Here is a 16,704-nt window from a genome sequence, read left to right as displayed (position 1 = left end):
ACCGTTCAATCATGAAAGCTCCGTGTGTGGTTTTAGAAACCATCAAGCTACTGAATATAGAAAACAAAAAAGCAAAGAGTATATATGTACATACATATTTGATACATGTATACTTTGTAGTGTACTTTTAGAAACTTTCAATGCTATGCCTGAAAAACATTTCACTGTTGCTCCTCATAAGTTTATATTAGCTATAATATTTATATTAGCTATAATATTAATCAGCTAAGCACATGTTGATGTCTTTGTGTTAATTTTGAATTTCTGAAGGCTAGCTTGTTTTGCTTTCAAATAACTAAGCTTTATTAAACTTGTTTTGCAGAAATAAAAAATATAAGTAAGCTTAGTGTTTGTTTATATAATAATTCGATGAAGTGATGTTAGTGCTTGACAGGTTAATCTGAAAGTGGGAAGAAAATGTTTTATTTTGGTACTTCAAGTCGTGTGAATTACTAGCTTTAAATCACTAGTACATATTTTATTTTTCTGAACTTTAGCATGTAAAAAAATACTATTTATTTTTTTCTTTTAGTGTGTTTCTAAAAAAGCAAGTATATATCTACTGAACTAACCAGTTTAGAAACCTTGTATATACTTACGAGATCTTTATGTGACATTTAAAATTGCATTTCTGAAGCATGTTGCTCTTAAGTAAATGACTTTCTAATTACTCTTTAAAATAATCTTGCACAAAAAGGTTGGGGAAATATTAAATTTGTGTTCAGTATTGCATCTTTATATACCAACATGTTGTATTTTGTTAAAACCTGTCAAATTTTTAAATTCTGTTCTGGTTGAGAACACAAGGGTGTAGCTCTCAGTTGCTGAATGGACAGTGGTAAAGGATACTTTCTTGAATCATCTGGATTCGAGAGTCTTTCTGATATGCATTTGAACTGTAATCATGAAAGCATACTCATTAGCAAATATATATTAAAAAAAAGTAAACCAACTAGAATTATTCTTACTTAAATCAACAGTGCATAATAACTGTTTGAAAAAAAAATACTTTGAGCTTGTGTGTGTTCTTGAGACATGACATTTTCCCCTGTATTTTTTGAACAGGGTGCTGTTAAACACATTTTGGGAGGATTTATGAACATACTGACACAAACGGAATCTAGTTTTCATGGTGAGTACGGAGTCTAGGTTACTTGAACACTTTTTATAACTTAATGTATATAGCCCCAATTTTTTACCATCAATGGAAAATGCAAAACATTGTGAATTCACATTCAAAAAAACATTACAAAGTGAATTCATTGGCATGTGTGAATGGATGCAGCTGTCTCTAACTTGTGAGGGATATCTAATTTGTGTACATACAGGGCTATTTCTGAACTAGTAGAAACTGTTATTTATATACATTCTGCCAGATCTGAACAGAATAATTGAAACCACAAACCTAGGATGATAATGTTAACAAACACTACTTGGGAAAAATAGCACTTAGCTCACTGATTAAATCTGACTCCATCATAGCATAAGCTTTTATTTCAAATTTCTTTGTAACCCAAAATTTAGTACTATCTTGATTGTGTTTTTCTAGTCAGAAAATACCCTAGCTAATCCAAGAAAGTGGAAGCAAAGTAAAAACTTATCCTAAGGTAGCTCACAGAATGAGGCTGTTCCACAGCAGGAAATTCTGTAAGCCATCCCAGGACTTAATCCCTGGCTTTGTAGGAAGAACATTTGCAATCTATATGCTAGGTTTCCTAGATTTTCAGACTGTTTTGCAAACCTGGAAGCCCAACTTGCTGTAGTGATCTAGATTTGTTCAATGGAACTTTAAATGCTAATAGTGACAGGAAGTAGGTAGATCACTGTAGAATTCATCTTGTAATCATTGCTGCTTCCTGAGTTTGAAATCTTTTCACAAAACACTGAATTCCAAGTTAATTCTTCCTCATAGTTGTATCAAATATAAATTTATAAAGTTTTTCAAATATACTCTTCAAGAATATTTTCTCTTTATTTTTAGCATGTCAAGTGGTGCTGGTAGACCTGCTAGTTTCTTTGATGAGCTCACAAATAAGTTCAGAAGAGCTCACTCTTCTCTTAAGGATATTTTTGGAGAAGACGCCTTGTACGGTATGTATTCATTAACATCTTACAAAATTGAGAAGGAAAAATAATCCTTTTGTGCAAAAGTATTTTGGGAAATAAGGACTTTTTAAGAGCAATGTTGGTTGTTGGAACAACATACTTTCAAAACATGATAGGGAAGTTGGAGAGAAATGAGAGGATTTTGAAGTCTGTTGTTGTATATACTAGAAACTCCTTTCTTTAGCACAAGAAAACAGGACTTGTCTTAAGCAGATGGACATTACGGTTATGGATGACAGAGTATTGTAATGCTGTAAAATGTAAAGTCTTTCCCTTAGTTATAAAGCATCTGTATTTTAGGAATGGGTGCTGCTTTAACAGCAGAAATTACTTTAAATACTGACTTAAGTTGGTTTGTTTAACACTGGAATCTACTCCTTGTGTGGGATATACTGCTAAAATAACTAACAGTTGGTTTGTGTGGGAGTCTGTACAAAAAAATGCATGGAAGGAAATTAAGCATTATTGTGGAACATAAAATAGCACTAAACTGGGAAGCAAGTCAGTCTTTCAAAGGTAGCTTGCAATAATTAGCTATGTACCTAAGGAAACATTGGCTTAAGGGCTCAGGTAGTTTGCTGCTTGATTATGCAATAACAGAGGGATGGCCTGTGTGTACACTCACACTCCCTCAAACAGGGAGTAAAAGGCATGGTCTTTTTTGAGGTGTAAATTAATCTTCTATTCTAATGTGTCAGAAATGTGAGATAAGATCACACAATGGCCACCTGCAGTGGTTCAGCTAATTCCTAGGTATTGTAACTTGAAGATTGATCTGCTGTAACTAAATGCCCACAACTGTTGGGCCACAGTCTGATCTAGCTACTCACTGTTGTAATTGTGTCTCAGTCTGATATTTAAGTCCACCTATATTGGAAAAACCATGAATCCAAGTTTAAATGAGGAGTGGGGTTCTGTTTAGTTAAGAGATGATGCTTGATGATGCTTGAGAACATGGTATTAAACAGTTTGATTCTTACTTACTTGTTTGGTTTATTTCTTCTAGGAGATACTGCTTAAGGGTGTATTGAAGATTATAGAAACTAATATTTATATGAACCCATTGCAATACCTTGCTTTCCCTTTACTGTATGGCACAAATTTGAGTAGTAGTTCTTCACAAAAATCTGCTGGCACTTTCAACAGCAAAACTGTTGGACTAGTAAAAAGAGCAAAATTTTCACAGAATAAGAAAGAGGCAGATGGTGAAAATTTGAGTCACCAGCTGCTTTCTTCTTGGCATGTAGCCCCAATTCACTTGCCTTTAGTTGGACAGAACTGTTGGCCACACATGTCTGAAGGCTTCAGTGTCTCATTATGGTTTCATCTGGAGGGTGTTCATGAAACAGAAAATTCAACAGAAAAGGGGAAGAAGCAAAAGAAAAGAAGCAGACTCTTCTCTGTAAGAGAGAACAGCTTTGATAGCACAGGTGAGGATATAGTACTACTTCTTTCTATGTAGGTAGCAGCGAGGGATTCTGGTTTATTTTTTATTACTAATTGATGTCAGACACAAAGGGTTGCACTTTTTCCTTATGATGAATATTAACCAGAAGTGATAATAACCTTTCTGATTGTTCTTTGTGTGCTGTACGATATAGTTAAGAACTAAGCTAGGAATGTTTACTTAATAACGAAGCTAGAAGTGTTTTATCTTTGTTAGATTTATGTCTACTTCCTTAGAAATGTAGTGTTTTCATTGAATTTTTAACTTCAGTCAAATGTCTTTATTCTGCTTCATGTTATGTTGGAGGAAATATTCAATGCTGAAGCTGAAAGATCATGGGAGAAGACTGTCATATTTAATTGGTCTCGTGTTGATGAAGCAAGTGGCTTTTGTGTTGTAGCTTTTGTGTTCTTTCTCTTCAATAGAGAGCTACTAAATCTTGATTTAGGATTTAAATACTGGTACTCTTAACTAAAAGATGTTTTAAATCCATCAAGAGCCTGAGGCTGACTCAGCGTAAATCCTCTAAATTTCCCTGTGTGCCATTATAAATATCAATAGCTGTAAAAACACTTCTCTACTTTTTTTTGAGACTTGCTGTCTTAAACTGTTTCAAGCTGAATCTCTTGGATTATAGTTTATAAGAGGAAATATTCCTTGAGGTATTCAAAATGCCTCCCAGTCACAATACTTAGGATGCCGTCTACTGTACTTTTACTCAACACAGTTTAAAAAAAATGTGTTTGGGGGCTGAATCTTGGAAATTACTAGAAACACTTTTGTTAAAAGATCTCTACTTGTGCTTCATAAAGCCAAACAAAAATACTGGATGCACGATCATGTTTAAAGGGTAGTATGATTTGTAAAGAACCAAGTCTAAAGACTTGGTGAACTGAGACTGCTAGGTCAACACAGGAGATGCCATGTTAAAACTAATGTTGAATTAGAATGTATACACATTTAGTGGGTTTATCTGATTCCAAACAAAAACATACCAACTGTACCAAGTGCTTAATGTTAACCTCTGTTTCAATACACAGAAGACCTAAGTCTCTGAAGAAAAATGCACATTTTAGCTTGCTAAAAATGAATTGTGTTGTAATTGTTTATAAACATGCTTATATTTCTAGAAGAAACCAAGTCTATAGGAATGGAATACCTAAGCATGGGAGACAAACTTGTTGAAGATGGCTGCATTCATATAATTTCATTGGGTTCCAAAGCATTGATGATACAAATCTGGGCAGACTTGAACACTGGAGCTTTCATATTTCGGTATGGTGTATTAGTCCAAAAGTCATCTTGTAAACATGTTATCCTATCTAACTTCTAGTAGCAGCTTGCAGAGAATGCTGCTGTGAAATAGAAAACTAATTTTTATAGTAGAGCAATTGTACATGCTGGAAACATCAAGTGAAGTTTATTGTATATAAACCTACAGGATTATTGCATCTCAGATCTTGTATGTTTCATATAAATATATATAAATAGTTGCCCTAAGTTTGTTGCAAGATGAGACATAAACACAGTGTAATGCAAAGTGACAAGGTAGTGATGAAGTGACACAGCAAAAGCTTTTGTAGCTGTAGATTTTCATAACTCAGGTGTGAAAATTCTTAATAGCTATGACAATCCTCATCTTCTGAACACATCTTAGTATTATTTTACTTCCTAGAACCTTAAAACAGATCTAAAGCCTGAATTTTAGAGCACTTAATTTCATAGGATTCAAAGAACTTGCATTTTTTAATGCAAGTTACTTCTCTGTAAAATAGAGATATTATACTAATCTGAAATGCAAGTAGATTCATGCAAGCAGATTAAGTAACTAAGGTGAAACAACATACTTGCATAGATTATTCTGAGCATTCTAAATACATAATTCTGTGATCTAAAAAGTTATGTGAAAGATGAGAAATAGAACCTCAAAGTGACTGATAAAATGCATAGTTGGAGCTGAAAATGCAAACTTGAAAACACTTGTTTTCCCTTTTCTGTTTTCTTAGTATGTGCATGGATCCAAATGATGAGATGAAAGCAGGTCTTCTGGCACAGGCTGAATCTCCAGAGAATGTTTTCCTTGTGGGCAGGTGGCAGCATTTGGCAGTAACATATCTACAGCTGCCAGAAGGCAAGAAAAATATCCATGGAAAGCTGTTGTTGTGGGTTTCTGGTCAGAGGTAAAATGTACACTAGTTACATCTATATCTTTTTCTTCAAAACCTATCAATTATTTGATAAGAAAGCATCTATGCTACTTCAGTGCAGGCTGAAGTTAGGGTTGAGAAGTAGTGTTTTTTTGGGGGGGATAAGGGGGTGGAATGTCAAGTAGAAATTCTTGAAAAACTGCCATTTTAAAATTTTGCTGTAACGATTCAGGTGTGTGTGTATAGCATGTGTATGGTTGCTTCTTCACCGAGGTTAGAGGGGAGGAGAAAGGATTTCCAATCTAGCAAATCCTGACTTTATGGCAAAGCTAGCTGATAACGCTATTCCTTTTCTTCTGTCCTGGGTAGTAACTGAATATACATGTCATTATAGGCACCTTGAAACTCAGTTATAGAAGTTGAAGATGACTTTATTAATTTAATGTCAATAACTACATGGCTTCTCATCTACTAAGTATTAAAATTTATTTTAAGTCTAAGCTGACTACTTGAGGTAGCAATTTTGAACACTTATTTACACTTTATTTTTAGGAAATGTGAGATCAACTTAGATTATGCACTACCAAGGAAATCAAGCTTGTCATCTGACAGTAATAAAACATTTTGTATGATTGGCCACTGTACATCATCTCAGGAAGAATTGCTTCGCTTGTCAGGCAGATGGGATCTTGGAAATCTGCTTCTTTTTAATGGTACTTCTGTATGCTTTGTTTTTCTTGCACAAATCTTTATTTCCTCCTTCCCAATTAAAGACCTAACTTGATTTCTTAACAGTGCCACTTATTACAGTAAAAGCAACAATACATTATTTACAAGTGCAATGTATTAAGGAGGAAGTAAGCAAACATTTCAGTATTGAGTACTTCCTAATGTGTCTTTCTGCTTCTCCCACTGTTGTCTGTCTTTTTTGTGCTGTAGCTGGCAATTCCAGTTACTTCAGCGATCTTAAAAATTTCTTCAAATAATACACTGGGGGGTGAGGGGATAGAGGGGGAAGTGATGGTAATACTTGTTCTCCTTTATCTTAAAGCACTCAGTCTCTGCCAACTGGAAAACAGATTTCATTTACCTGCTTCTAAATTAGTAATTTAAAAGTACTTGAAGCATATTAAAAATCAAGCAAAAAGCAAACCACTACATGCCTTGTGTTAAACATGCTTATTTCTGAAACTGCTCAAGTTACTTCAGGGTTTTCTTGGACGTACAATTCTCCTTCTTCTGAAAGTTGTTTTCAGGACTTCTGTGTGTTTGGGTAGCCCCAAAGACCAGAATCCTGCTAATTATAGTTCTGGCATTTCTTCATGTGCAGTGGTCTAGTAAGAACTGCCTTACATTAGAAATCAGTCGGCTGGGGTGTGTGGTGTGTCTATGTGTTTTGTGTATGGAGACTGCATATTTGAGCAGGCAGCGAGATGTTTGCTGTAAATGTAAGCTCCACCTGGAGAATCAATATGGTCTGCGTTGACTACAGCTGGTATAACTGATGTATCCACAGAACAATGGATATACAGCTGTTGTGTACCCAAACATCATAGACTTCAGTCCTTCTACTCTCTGAAGCAACTGATAAGAGTTGCTTCATTTGAAGATACATTCTCACAAACAGGTCAATTGAGGGATAACCTTCCCTCACTCTCTAGACAGTGTCATTTGACTTTTTTATTTTCTACACTTATTTTTTTTTCTCCCTGTTGGTTGTAGTGAACTATTATTATTGGATCCTTGAGTCACTCTGATCAAATCTTCATGGTGTTGTGGCATGTTCTTACTATCTACAGTCTTGCTATGCTTTGAGAACGGAATAGTCTTGGATAGATGCTTTTCAATTAAAAAAAAAAAAAGAGTAATTGATTAATTTAGTGCCAAAGGCAACTGAAAACAAGTCAGGAACGCTGTCTGTATGAACTTAAGACAATAGAACTGAATAATCAGGCCTATGACATGTGGCAGAAGTCACTGCTTCTCAATAGTTAGCACTGGACTTCACTGGTTGTTTCAGATCAGCAGGTCCTGTAAAGAGAGCCAGTAATCTTCCTTCTTAAGGTATAAACTTCACCTTAATGTATGCTTAGAAGTTAATGTCCTTTTTGTGTTCTAGGTGCAAAGATTGGACCAGAGGAAGCATTTTACTTATACACCTGTGGACCAGACTTCACGTCTGTAATGCCTTGTAAATATGGCAAAACATTGGCTGAATGCTCAAAGTACATAAGTAAAGATATTCTACAATGTGAACAAATTAAGGAGCTCTTCATGACAAAAAAGGAAGTGGATGTTGGACCTTTAATTGTAAGGTTCTACTTAAAAATGGTTCCTAAACTCTTAGAACTGATTAAGAAGCTGGGAAATTGTTTTCTGCTGTCTCCTAAAATGCTTTACTTCCTAAAGGCTGGCAAGAGCAAATCCAGTTCTCATTAACATAACTGCAGAAGTCTTTCCATTTATTTCAGTGGGAGTTGCACTGTACACCCTGTGTAGAGTTCATCTTCATGCATATTTTGTTTGTCTGAGAAGCAGGCACCTCTAGAGTTGTTTTAAGTACCTGTCCTAGGATTAATGGGTAGCTGTTCACTTCATTAGCATAGAGGTAGCCAAGGACAGCTTAGCTTAGTTAACTTCTTAGCATTAAAACAGGAAGATAGGATTTATCTGGCTTTAACAGGAAGCAAAAACTTCATCCCAATTCTTCTGTGGTGTTGAGAGAGCTGAAAGCTTGACTGAATGAATGGTCATCTTCCAGATAGTGGATTGTTGATTTTCACATCTGCCCTGATGCATACAGTTGCAAATATTAGTTATGTTAGAAAAAGAAAAAAAAATAAATGTATATTACACTTGGAGATTTCTATTACTTTCGGAAAATTGTTCTCATACAGGTAACTCCTGTTGTATGAATTGTTCCCACTAGAGGGAATTTTCTGGTATAGTTCTACAGCAGCTCTGTAGCTTTAGGCAAAGGATCTTTCTGGATGTAGTCCTTGTAAACATTAGTACCAATTAGTAAACTAACTGGTACTACAGTGAGTAACCAGAATAAAGCTATGTGTTCAAGTGAAAAATCCATCTCTGTACTTCTGCATAGAACAAATGTCTTAAATGTAATTACTGTATTGTAGCCTCTATGTGAAATAAATAGACACAGACAGTTTTCATTTTCTGTGAAAATGAGTTGGTTACTTCTGATAGGTTTGATTTTTTTGATTTAGTCTTTTCATCAGTAAAAATTTCTGTAGCCTTATGTGTAAATTATGTATAAATCTTCTATTGACACCCATTTTTTAATGGTGAAGCTGATTGACGAACTGACTTAAAACTAAATGTTTTGGAGATATTTTGAAAAATAGCAGTTACTCTGTATTTTGGACTTGGTCATTCTTCCACTTTTAGGCAAATTTGTTTCCCTTTCTGATATTTCAGTATGTTTATTTTCATTCAAATTTGTTACCTTTTTTTGCAAAATAGTTGTGATTGTTTTTCAGGTGATAACAGGAAGCTGATCCTTGGTGTATGTTTTTTAGTTACAGCCAAGGAAGTTAAGAAAACATGGCAAAGATTCTTAAATTTAGTTCTGTTGCATTTTAGTACATGAGTATCTTAGTGCATACGAATGGTAAAGCAGAAATGAATCGTTGAGGTTGCTGTTACTTGCTGTTAGGTGTCTGTATGTGTTCTTTTAATTAAATCAGTTCAACTATCTTAATTTTTTGGCTAATAAACCTCTTGTATTTCAGGAAAGTCTTGCTGTTGTTTATACCACGTGCTGCCCTGGTCAGTATACCATATATGAACCTGTTATTAGACTGAAAGGTCAAGCGAAGACTGTTCCTTCTCAGAGACCCTTCAGTTTAAAAGAAGTTCAGAGCAATGTATTGGATTCTCATCACTTGAAAACACTTCAGCCTGTTGAATATAAAACTCTCCAGGGTATCCTACATGAAATCGGAGGAACTGGTGCATTTGTTTTCCTCTTTGCTAGGGTAAGGGAGCTGGAGGAGGGGGAGTGCATGCATATGATTGCCTGTATAAAGCTTTCCTTTGATCTTGGGTAGCAACTAACATATTCCAGCTACCTAATTCATGTCAACTACAAGTCTGCATGTGATATTTTTTATATTTAAAGAAAAATTGTGGAATGAATCTGTTGTAAGAGTGCATCATAAGGTTGTCTTAAACAGGAAGCTGAATTGAATTATGTAATGCTTTGTATAATATAGCTTGTATGTACAAGATGTGTTCTGATTTAGAGATGGGGCTTCTAAATGTCAAAATAACTTATTTTTAAGAGTATTGTAGAGCTGGCTATATTTTTTGGTTTCTAATTTTTAAATCTAAGTATTGATTAATATTTTTAAAAGTCCTTGAATGCATTGTATCTCTAATGCTTGAAATACAGGATATTCATAACGCAAGTATGAAGAAATGTATAACTACTTAGCGTGCAGAACTTTTTATCTAATAAAATCTGAGGTCTTTTTTTTGAAAGCAAGTCTTTTAGCGATGTTCAAGGCTTAATCTGTCCAATAATTTAATTTCCAAAATACTAAGGCTATGAAGCTTAATTACTACTTTACTAGGGCCTGTATGTGGAAAGCCAAATACCCATCCTAGGAGTCTCTGTAGCGTTAGTTCCCTCAGAATACTAATGCAGGCCTAAAACTTGTTTTGCGTGCCTCTGTGGAAACAGTTTTCTAAAAAGTATATATGGAGATTAACCAGTGCATGTTAAACTAGAGACAGGTGTTGCGGCTTCTGGTTATGGAAATACTGCCTGCTAAGTTTTAATATTGATAGTGAAATCTGAGGAGAAAAGTCTTATTTGTGGTACTATATAATGCATGTTTGTGCATTTTTATGGACAAAATAAAACTTGCATGTAGACACTTAGAATCAAATGTTGGTGTAGTCTATGCCAGCAGGAACCTTAAATTAAAGTTTAACCAAATTCATAAATGAAAGGCAAAACTGAGAGCATCCAGAGGAGGGCTATGAAGATGGTGAAAGGTCTAGAGGGCAAGATGTACAAGGAGCAGCTGAGATCCCTTGGTTTGTTCAGCCCAGAGCAGAGGGGAGGCCTCCTGGCAGCCTGCAGCTTCCTCACTGAATATGCATATATATTTAGAAATGGTAACATATGTCATCTGACAATCTTTAATCCAGAAGTTATGGCTTGAGACTGCCACAAATAATTTCTAAGGCTTTTTTCTAAACATTTCTTGTGTAAAGTGTTCTATTAAACTTGTTTTTTCAGGTTGTAGAGATCAGCAGCTGTGAAGACACTCAAGCTTTAGCACTGCAACTTATACTGTCTTTAACAAAATACAATCAACAGAGAATACAGGAGATGAAAAATTGTAATGGTTATTCCATGATTCATCGAGTGTTGATCAAACCAAAATGCATTGTTGGATTTCGCATGCTGAAGGTAGAGCACTCTTTAAACCTGATGCTGTTAATGCTAGCACAAACTTAGAACTTCTTTGTGACTTTAATTCTACATCTGAAGCTGTCTTTGCGAAAGTAGAACAGTGCTTTGGAGCTGGTTCAGTCCAGGATTGTTTTCGTCTTGAACTAGAAACTACTGATCGGTGAGCAGAGAAAAAGGAAATGTTGAAAGATCCTGATTTCAAAGGGGATGGGAAAAAATGCAACTTCTCTCTGAGAGCAGAGACTTTCAAGTAAACTTAAACTTCTAAGCAATGAACAGCAAGTTGGATTCTATTTTTGTTTTTAGTTATAGTGGCCAGGTAGAAAAACGTGCACGCAGTGAATGAACCCTGTCCTATTCGTACCATCATGCTATAAGATGGATAAGAGGCCAGAAGTGTGCGAGTGCATCTTTAAATAAATAAATAAATGAACTGCTGGTTATCTGAAGCATCTTGGCAATAACTCACTTAGAAGTTTATTTTTAATGGGTAATCTAGTTGTACATGGATCATGAAAACACCTAGAAGTATTTTGCTGTATAGCTTTCAGCAGTTTAAGAGCTTAGGTGTGACTGTAATTCTCAAGTCATGAAGCTTCACTTGAAAAGTCCTGATCAAGGCTATTAAAAGCGTCTTTCAAAAGTGCCTATTTTGGCACTCAAAACACCTGAAATTTTTCACAATTTGTGTATTGGTGTTATTAGGCCTCTACAATGAATCCAGTGAGATTACTAAACTGAAATTATTTTGCAGGTTGGCCAGGTAGGCTTGTGCCTTTCCTGTCAAGAGGTTGATGTGTCTTTAAAGGTTTTTGATAAATCTGATAGGACAACTGTTTTGATTTGTGGCTATTCTAAATTCCCTTCTTTGCTTCTTTAAGACTCTCCTTGAAGGATGCTGCAGTGGTGAGATTCTGTATATAAATGAGAATGGGCAATTCATGCTTGACACGGATTCTACAGCAGTTATCCAAGATGTTCAGTTGTTAGAAAAGTTACTGCTTGACTGGAAGATATGGTCTAAAGCAAAGGTAATTACTTTCTTTTTGGAAAGATTGTCTGAAAGCCAAATTTAACAAGTATTATGACCTCTGAAATGAATTTCTACAGTTTACGAAACTTCAGAAGTTAGTGACATCTAAAAATTAGTGGTCCTTATTTTTCTGTAAGTAGCTTTTAGCTCCCAGTATCAATATTGCAGGTTGCCTTAGTGTATTAAAATCTATAGATGTAGTGTATGTAAATTACATGTTAGTTGAATTGATTGTTTTTCATCCATTTCAACAAGTTTTCAAGAGCAACTTGGTGTGACTGAGGAAAACACTCAGCTTCCCCCTGGAATTAAAAACAAAAACAAAACAACCATCTGGTGTTACCTAAAACACATTTTGTTACCTAAAACACCTTTATTTTAAGGTGTAATTTTTTTTTTAGCTTTAATCACTAAAATGTCATAAATTGCAAACTCTTAATTTGTAATGAGCATAACTTTTCTGATGGTTTCTAGTTCTGACCTGACTCTTTGCAATCACTTAGTTTTGCAGCTGTGAAAAAGATTAATTTGACTGTTCTTATCTGTTAGTTGTTTTTATTCTCAGGATAGATTCAGCAATAGATAGTAAGCTATGTTCCTGTTCTGTTTGTTTTTCAGCAAGGTGTATGGGAAACTCTGTTAACAGCTCTAGAAATCCTTATCAGAGCTAACCATCACCAACAGATGTTTAACATTAAACAGCTGTTGAAAGCTCAAGTGGTACATCACTTCCTGTTAACTTGCCAGGTTCTGCAGGTAATTCCAATTTGAAATCCTATTTTGTGCTTGGCAAGTACTTGGTTTTACTTAATGAAAAAATACGGAACTGCATGCTATAGGAAAAAAAAAGTTAATGCAGTAGACTGTCCTCTGTGCTTCCAGACTGCTTTCATCCTCTACAACAGACACCGTTGCTGTAAACTGATACAGTTCCCTAATGAGAGCACAATGCTGTTTTTCCTAAGGGACAGAAGGAACAAGTGGTTTTAACCATACGCTACTAATCGAAAGCCTAGACACTGGCTTACTTGTGAAATCCATGCATGAGGAGGAGCTGAAACAAACTGTGAACCTTTTGTGCAGGCCTAAGATGCCTCTCACTAGTTTTATCATCATCAAGTCTTCATTACTGATAAATATATATGGGTCATGCAAGAATGTTACACCTGCCTCTCTGTCCTTAGAAACTAGTACCTTTATGGATTAGTAATAGACTTCTTGGAAATCACACAAATTAAACGGGACACAAACTGTCTTAGTGTATTTTCAGAAGCATGTCCCTAATTAGTGATGACCAAAATCTTACTGAAATCTCTGCAGACTTTTTAATGAGTTAAGATTTTTTTCCTCAATCTGAAGGCAATTAGATGTGAAATAAAAAAGTATTTCTCTAACCGCCTTCATACCTGTTTGTTCTCCTGGTATAGCATGATAGTTAAACTGTCAAATTAAAAATACAAATAACTTAGTTGTACTGCTCTTTCTTTCTAGGAACATAAAGAAGGGCACCTTGCATCCCTGCCTCGGGAGGTTTGTAGGTCATTTGTGAAAATAATTGAAGAAGTGCTTGGATCTCCCCCAGACCTGGAATTGCTGACACTGGTCTTCAATTTTCTCTTAGCCGTTCACCCTCCCACTAATACATATGTTTGTCACAATCCTACCAACTTCTACTTTTCACTGCACATAGGTAGATATTTTGTGTTTAACTAGAAATGGACATTAAGATAAAATTCTACTGAGGGGTGTGTGTGTGTATATAAATGTATGTATCACTGTTATAGACTACTGCTTTTTGAGTATCTTTTATTGGTTGCTATATTGTAACTTTATTTACAAAACTACTGACTTAAAGTATTTCACTGTATTGAAAGACATTCTAGTTAGACTTTGCTTGGTTTACTAGGAGAGCTTTCTTCTGTTTAGAGCTACAGATAATGGCCCTGGTGTTTGTCTTTAACTTTCTTGAAAGTTTGCTGCTAACTGTAATACATAACAGTTTCCTGTAGAGACATGATACCCATGAATGCATGCAAACTTGGTAAATCCTAGATATATATGGTTTTGCAGCGTCAAAAGCTTAGGCTCAGAGGACTATAACACACCAATAATCCACTCATTTTGAGTATATTTCCAAGAAAGACAACATTATTTAGGCAATTGGGGTTCTAGTGAAAAAGTTTAGCTGGAGTGTTTCATAGTATGTATTTGCTTGTATATCACAGATACCAAGTGAAGTAAAAGTAATTCTGCACTACAGGGTTAAAAAATAATGAAGGTTGCCCAATGACATTTATTAGTGTACCTCACAGGATTTCAATTATTGCTGCTGTATACAAACACTTAAAACTGGAACTCAGATGAAGCTGATCTGAAGCAGCTGTCAGTACGCCTACAATGCAAATTTGTTAAGAAAGGCTATCTTGTTTAAAAAAAAAATATATATATATATATTAAAAAAAAAAAAGGTCATTTCTGAGAATCAGTCTATCAGGAATTCCAATGTAAATAAAACTTTTTAAAGAAAGCTCCTCTAGGGAAATGAACAGAAAATAGTATAATACCACAAGAGTCCTATAATGTTCATAGATTTTCTATGTAAATTATAAACTAAAGTCAATGAAAACTGCAACCAAGCTGTTTCCAGATCTAAATTACAATTAGGAAGCATTTTCCTGCCACTTTTATGTAATCATTGCTGCTTGTTAAATGTTTTGGCATTTAGCAACATAATAATGAGATTAATATTAGCATTGTATGACTTCAGCTGTAAACTATGCCAAGATTGAAAATTTGACCAGTTAGAAAATTTTTCTTCTGATGCAGGTGCCAGTGTACCTCCAGTTTTAGTAACTGTTGTGTGTCCAAAGACAGTATGGTTGTTTTTCTTATCTATCCTCTAAAATTAATAGATGTAAAACAGAGTAAAAGTAGAACTCATTTTTTTTATACTTAGTTTTATTAGATGAACCTAAGCAGTCATCTGTCTTGACATGGCAGAAAGTCCATGTTGCTTATTACTGGCAGTATGCAAATGAGGACCATCTTTAAAGATAGTTACTCTAGAACAGCTTAATATTTTCAGTGTTCTGAAGTAAAATTTGAAGATACATTACTAAAAGAAACCAAGAAGTTGGTCTCAAATTTTTTTTCCTCAGATGCTAGTGAGTCAAACATTTCTCACCAGCCTGTAGTGATCATCTTTTATGTAACCTGAATATGAATTTTAATATATCAAGAATGTGAACTTACTATGCTTTTATGTAACTTTTCCCCTTTTCCTTCTAGATGGCAAAATTTTTCAGGAGAAAGTTGAATCCCTTATGTACCTGAGAAATTCCAGCAGTGGTGGGAAGTCAGTAGACAGTTCAGCATTTGTGGTTACGACTCCAACTGGTTTTGCAGCTCTACCACTGGAAGGTAAAACAATGCTGGAAAAACACATAAGGACATTAAGACAGTTCTTTGTAGAGTGCCTTAAAGTGTTACTTTCCCATGTCTTTCTTACTAAGCCCCCTACTGCCACTATCACCCCCTCAGAGTCTGATGTCTGAACAGCAGAGTAAGAATTCAGTTGAATAGAACAGGCTGCCTCAATTTGCTCTTTTTTCTCAGGTTGAGACAAATTGTAATGTTGATGGCTCAGGCAGTGAAGTGGGCCAGCTAAACAAATTCTTTTGTTATAAAGGCTTGCTAGAGATGTGAGAATGCCTTAACTAGGCAATAATTAAAATAGTAAGCTATAGGCAGCTATCTTGTCTGTGCAGAAGGTATTAAGCTGATACTTCAGTTGTGCATAATTCTTTATCTCCGTCTAAATGTAGTATTAAAATATTGGCATTTAGTTATACTGCAGGTATATATACTGTCCTTACATGAGAGAAGATGAGAACCAAGATATAACTTGTTCTTTACATGCTTTATATAAATTAAGAGTGAATAGCTTTCTTGAAACAGTCTCATTATATAGCATGCTAAGCAAGTCAAAGGCTGTGGAAATAACTGCTTTAATTGGTTTTGAATTTTTCTACTACAGATGTTGAAGTAGTCCAAATCTATGAAGTAGTGTGAATTTACTAGTTTACAATGGTAACTTGTCAGTTAGCTTGTTGTCCAGGGTAGTATTTTCAGCCTTATTGGATAATTTCTTAGTCACACTTTACACTGTTTTGCATATACAATTGACAAACCACCTGTGAAATGAAAGCTAAAACATGTAACTTATACTTAAGCCTTTATTTAAGCTGTTCAACAATGAGAAATATTTTCCAAACAAAAATGCAAGTTTGTCAGTTTATACAAAACAGGAATGGAAGATTACTCTGTTCTTGGATTTAACTGCATTGTATTTCAGATTATGTATGACTTAGCTATACTCTGTATATAACCAACTTAATACTTTTACAATTGATGTTTTGTTGGTCCTTTGCTTAGAAAATCAAATAGTTTTCAAACAGTGCGTTGAAATACTTAGTTTAAATCCTTTACTGAAGGCAGTGATATAAAGAGCAGACCAGAGTTGTGT

General features: G+C 35.0%; 1 protein-coding gene across 4 annotated transcripts in view; it reads left to right on the top strand.

Moving 5' to 3' along the window:
• LYST (lysosomal trafficking regulator) overlaps nucleotides 1–16,704 on the top strand; it is an 80,835-nt gene that overhangs the window by 30,485 nt on the left and 33,646 nt on the right. For all 4 annotated transcript variants that reach the window (XM_068676215.1, XM_068676213.1, XM_068676214.1 and 1 more), the window contains exons 10-22: nucleotides 1,066–1,132; nucleotides 1,982–2,091; nucleotides 3,113–3,536; nucleotides 4,684–4,828; nucleotides 5,560–5,733; nucleotides 6,253–6,413; nucleotides 7,820–8,010; nucleotides 9,453–9,698; nucleotides 10,970–11,143; nucleotides 12,028–12,177; nucleotides 12,798–12,935; nucleotides 13,671–13,869; nucleotides 15,468–15,599. In XM_068676215.1, coding sequence (XP_068532316.1) covers nucleotides 1,066–1,132; nucleotides 1,982–2,091; nucleotides 3,113–3,536; nucleotides 4,684–4,828; nucleotides 5,560–5,733; nucleotides 6,253–6,413; nucleotides 7,820–8,010; nucleotides 9,453–9,698; nucleotides 10,970–11,143; nucleotides 12,028–12,177; nucleotides 12,798–12,935; nucleotides 13,671–13,869; nucleotides 15,468–15,599 — 2,311 coding nt within the window. The remainder of the gene's footprint in view (nucleotides 1–1,065; nucleotides 1,133–1,981; nucleotides 2,092–3,112; nucleotides 3,537–4,683; nucleotides 4,829–5,559; nucleotides 5,734–6,252; nucleotides 6,414–7,819; nucleotides 8,011–9,452; nucleotides 9,699–10,969; nucleotides 11,144–12,027; nucleotides 12,178–12,797; nucleotides 12,936–13,670; nucleotides 13,870–15,467; nucleotides 15,600–16,704) is intronic.

This window comes from Anas acuta, chromosome 3 (assembly GCF_963932015.1).
Source record: "Anas acuta chromosome 3, bAnaAcu1.1, whole genome shotgun sequence".
Lineage (NCBI taxonomy): Eukaryota > Metazoa > Chordata > Aves > Anseriformes > Anatidae > Anas > Anas acuta.
The sequence above is the reverse complement of the archived record's forward strand: the minus strand, read 5'-3'. Positions and strand labels throughout refer to the sequence as shown.